Source organism: Phaethon lepturus, unplaced genomic scaffold, assembly GCF_000687285.1.
Source record: "Phaethon lepturus isolate BGI_N335 unplaced genomic scaffold, ASM68728v1 scaffold41456, whole genome shotgun sequence".
Taxonomy (NCBI): domain Eukaryota; kingdom Metazoa; phylum Chordata; class Aves; order Phaethontiformes; family Phaethontidae; genus Phaethon; species Phaethon lepturus.
Genome location: NW_010544795.1, coordinates 340 through 4,080, shown reverse-complemented (window position 1 = coordinate 4,080; position 3,741 = coordinate 340). Strand labels below are relative to the sequence as shown.

General features: G+C 49.3%; 1 protein-coding gene across 1 annotated transcript; it reads right to left on the bottom strand.

The window, feature by feature from the left end:
• Positions 1-216: 216 nt before the first annotated feature.
• On the bottom strand, positions 217-2,808 carry CNP (2',3'-cyclic nucleotide 3' phosphodiesterase). Its single transcript, XM_010288785.1, has 3 exons — positions 2,144-2,808; positions 1,427-1,569; positions 217-855 (listed from the first exon to the last, which is right to left on the bottom strand). Exons 1-3 carry the CDS (start codon positions 2,757-2,759, stop codon positions 403-405), a joined length of 1,212 nt encoding a protein of 403 aa, XP_010287087.1. The 5' UTR covers positions 2,760-2,808; the 3' UTR covers positions 217-402.
• Positions 2,809-3,741: the final 933 nt, after the last annotated feature.

The following is a 3,741-nucleotide window of genomic DNA, read 5'->3' as shown; positions in this document are numbered from 1 at the left end:
CAGACCAGTTACGTACAGGCTTTGGTCTGCCACTGCTTATAGTACTGACATGTACAGGTCTAACGATTGTGGTTCATAGGGAAGCTACAAAAGGCCATAGCTGATCTTCCTCCGAGGAAGGAAACAAGCAGACCACCCCGGCTCGTTCTCTCCAAAAGTCAAAATGCGCTCGGCAGCACTTGTCACTGACATCAGTTATCTGATGGTTTCCTTTCGTCAGTCAAGAGCTGCTTGTTTTCTTCCTTGTCCCGAGGCCAATAAACTCTCTTCCCAGAGAGGCTTCACACTGGGGCTGGCAAAAGGGCTGACTTTAGTAAAGGTAGAATTATTTCTCTTTACACTTTTAAAGGTTACAGGAGTTACTTGCCTTTTAAAAACAAAGAAGCTACCTTGCCCGTGCTCCTAGATGATGGTGCAGGAACTAAAAGCAGAGCCCCGTTTGTTGGTGCTCTGTGTTGGCACAAGTTTTCCTTTTCCATAGTAACCTGAGAATATTGCCTTCACATCGATCTTTTTGGAAAGGATGAGCATCCACATACCGTTATCAAAATACAGCAGTTTCCCTCCTCCAATTTCCCCCACTTCATCCCCTTTGTTCCCTGCCTTTTCCAGTTTCACAAATTCCAGCAGATCGAGCCCAGTCTGGACTGCTTCGACGCCGTTGGCACAGCCGAGGGTGATGTGAGCCCGGCTGCCTTTCGGGAGGTTGTCGGCAGGCAGGATCTTATCGGCATCCGCAGGCCACAGCAGCAGCTGCTGTTCACTCAGCTCTACACGAGCCCCAACAGTTTTTGTTGTCATGAACAGAGCAGAAATGGACAAGGTGAAGCCTTTGCCGTAGGAAGCCTTCACAGCCTGGGAGAAGAGGGAGACAAGTCCAGAACACGGCTTTAACTGACCGCAGCCAGGTGGGGCCTACAGCAGTGGGGCTGGTTTTGTTGTCCACAAGCTCAGGGTCTTGGCTGATCACGGTAGCTCTTCTTTTGACATAGCTGAAATACTGTGTGCAACTAGATCATGGCCTGAAGTTCCTGCTCCGTGAATCCGGAGCTGGTTACATCTTTTTCCTTCACAAAGGCCAATATTTAACTTGGGCTTAGCTGCTTTGAAATAATGGTGCTGGAAGTGTAAATACCTTAATTCATCATCGTTCAAATCAAGCTATCGGAGATGATGCTGGCAGTTGGGGGTGATGGGGGCAGGAGTATTTTGTTTGAAAACTAAGAGGAAATAGCCACCATCTCTCCCACAACAATGACTTTTCTATTGCACAGGCCATGTGGACGTACTTACCGTCCCCACGTTTGGCCTCTCTGCTCCAAGCAAAGCCGCGTCCCCAGCCCACCCCGGGAGGCTGGTGGATCCCCATCTGGGAAGGGGGAGGGAGGCCAGGGTTGAGGGGAGGCGTCAGAGCCCCGGTACTCACTTCTTGCTGTGCGTACTCCTCAGCTCCAGCTGCTTTTCCAAACTCAGTGTATTTTGTGGTGCAGTGTAAGACCCCAGGCGGCCTCTTCACAAAGTAGCTGGTGAGATCTACTTTTATTTTGGGATCATCAATAGCAGAAGCAACTGCAAATACAGGTAAACAATATCACTATCAAAAAATGATCCCCCTGATGTCACTCCATGAGCCTAAGTCCTGCCTTGGCTTTCTTCACCAACCCCTCCTTCATCTTTCACCTTTCTGAGTGCTGAAAAGGACTAGGTGGGTAAACACCCCCCCTCCCTTCCGCCTAGGCTAACAGTGGATGTGACTAGAAAGCGGAAGCTTCCGCATGTCATCGTGGCTCCTGCTAAACTCGATGTTGTACGACAAAAGCGTTCAGTCTTTCCCTTTTCTCATTGACCCATCGCAGCAACCAGGAGATGCCCAGCCACCTGATGTGACGCTGCTGCCGTCCAAACCCAGCTCCCTACAGTGTCGGAGCGAAACAGACTTCTTATAATGAACGGAACAGTTTTTCCTTGCTTAAAACAGCAACTTTGCTAACTATGGGAAGCGGATTAATAGCTTTAAACAGTTTTTCTTGTTGCTAACTTAAACTAGAAATTCATTTTAGAAGCTGGCAAAACTTGTTCCACTTGCTGAGTGCTAGCATTTCATCAACAGAGTAAGAACTTTGTAAGATACTTCTATACATACAGTATTTACTCTCCTTTTTGAAGGCTTTGAGACTTCCAAGCTCATCCAAGAAGACCTGGCCAGCCTTCCTCAGGATCTCTGAACTTCTTTTGCTCAAAAACCACCCAAAATACATGGGTAGGAATTCCTTCTCCAAGCTTGGCTTCATCTTCTTCAGCTCTTCCACTGACAATTTCCATTGATTCTTTTCTTTCAGCTGCAAGCAATCCATTCGCCACTGGGTTTTGGGCTCAGCAAAGATGACTTTGTACCGGTATTTGTCAGCAATATCAAAGAGTTGGTCCAGTCGTTCCCTCTCATGGTGAGTGTCATCCAAAACGATAACGCTGAGATCTCGTTTGCAATAGTCAACTAGATCCTCATCCACCTTCGAATACTCTTCAGGAATGGTGCTTCTTATTAAAGGTGTGATTTTATAGTTATCAACAGAGATGACCTTGCAGGCATCTTTATACCTATCTTGAATAGCCTGGGCAAGAGTGGACTTCCCACTGCCAGGCAGGCCTCTTAAAATAAAAAAGGTTTTGGATTCTTTGACTGTGGAGATGGTATCATCATCATCAAGGAAAGGGAACTGCAAGCTTTCGGGTCTTTCTTTTGCTGATTGAGTAGACATTTTTCTAAATATTTTAGGCAGGAATGTGTGACTCTTCTTTGAGAAGCCTCTGTTCTGAAACGCAAGAAGAAAATATTTTGGGGTTGCGAGCCTGCAAGAGACCGCGTGTTCCCGCTGCACGAGCACATGCCCTTGAGAAGGAGGGCGCACAGAGACCATATCTACCCCCGTGTCCCCCAGCCTCGGCTGCCCCAGCCAGCCCCACAGCAGGGACCTGGAGGGACCTGTGCCCTGTCCCACCACCCCGGCACCATCCGCCTGACCTGAGGAGCCGAGGTGCAGCTCCAACTCCCGCAGATATGGTCCTGCCTGACCAGGAAGGGGAAGTTTCACCCATCACATGGCAGCAGCTTCGCAGCCACCACGAGGTCCACAAAGCTACAGCCCAGACAGAGCAGCTCAAGCATCAAATTTATTTCTGAACACTTACACACACACTTGTGGCTACCAGGTAAGAAGGGTGCAGCGTGCTGTGGGGAACTCTGCCTGAAAGCAGGAAAGTCCCAGGAGGCTGTGACAGCTGCTGCAATCTCATCACTTCGTCTGAACAAAAAAAGATTGGAAACTGACTCTTCAGGGATGCTCCGTCCGCACAGGAAAGGCTGTTTCTGAGTGAAGTCTGTGAGAAGACTGTCTCTGGTGTTAAGAACTGCCATTTCTTCATGCTGTACTGAACATCAGCACCCCGAATGCCTCGGTGGAGGGAATTTGGGCCCCTCTTGTGATGAAGAGTAACTGAAACTGCTGCTGGCAACGACAAATCCCCTCCCAGCAGCTGCTGAGCTGAACACGAAAGTGAAACCAGCCCTCTGAGCACCCAAAGAAATGCTGTGTTGCCGGGACAGGCACTGCTGGAGAGCTGCCTTCCCCTCCCGCCAGCAGCTCCGGTAACTGGAATCCCAGATGAATTCCCGGCAGGGCCTGGGAAAACATGGGACTGGATGGAAACGAGGGCTTTCTCCAACTGTGCGGGTTCTCAGCA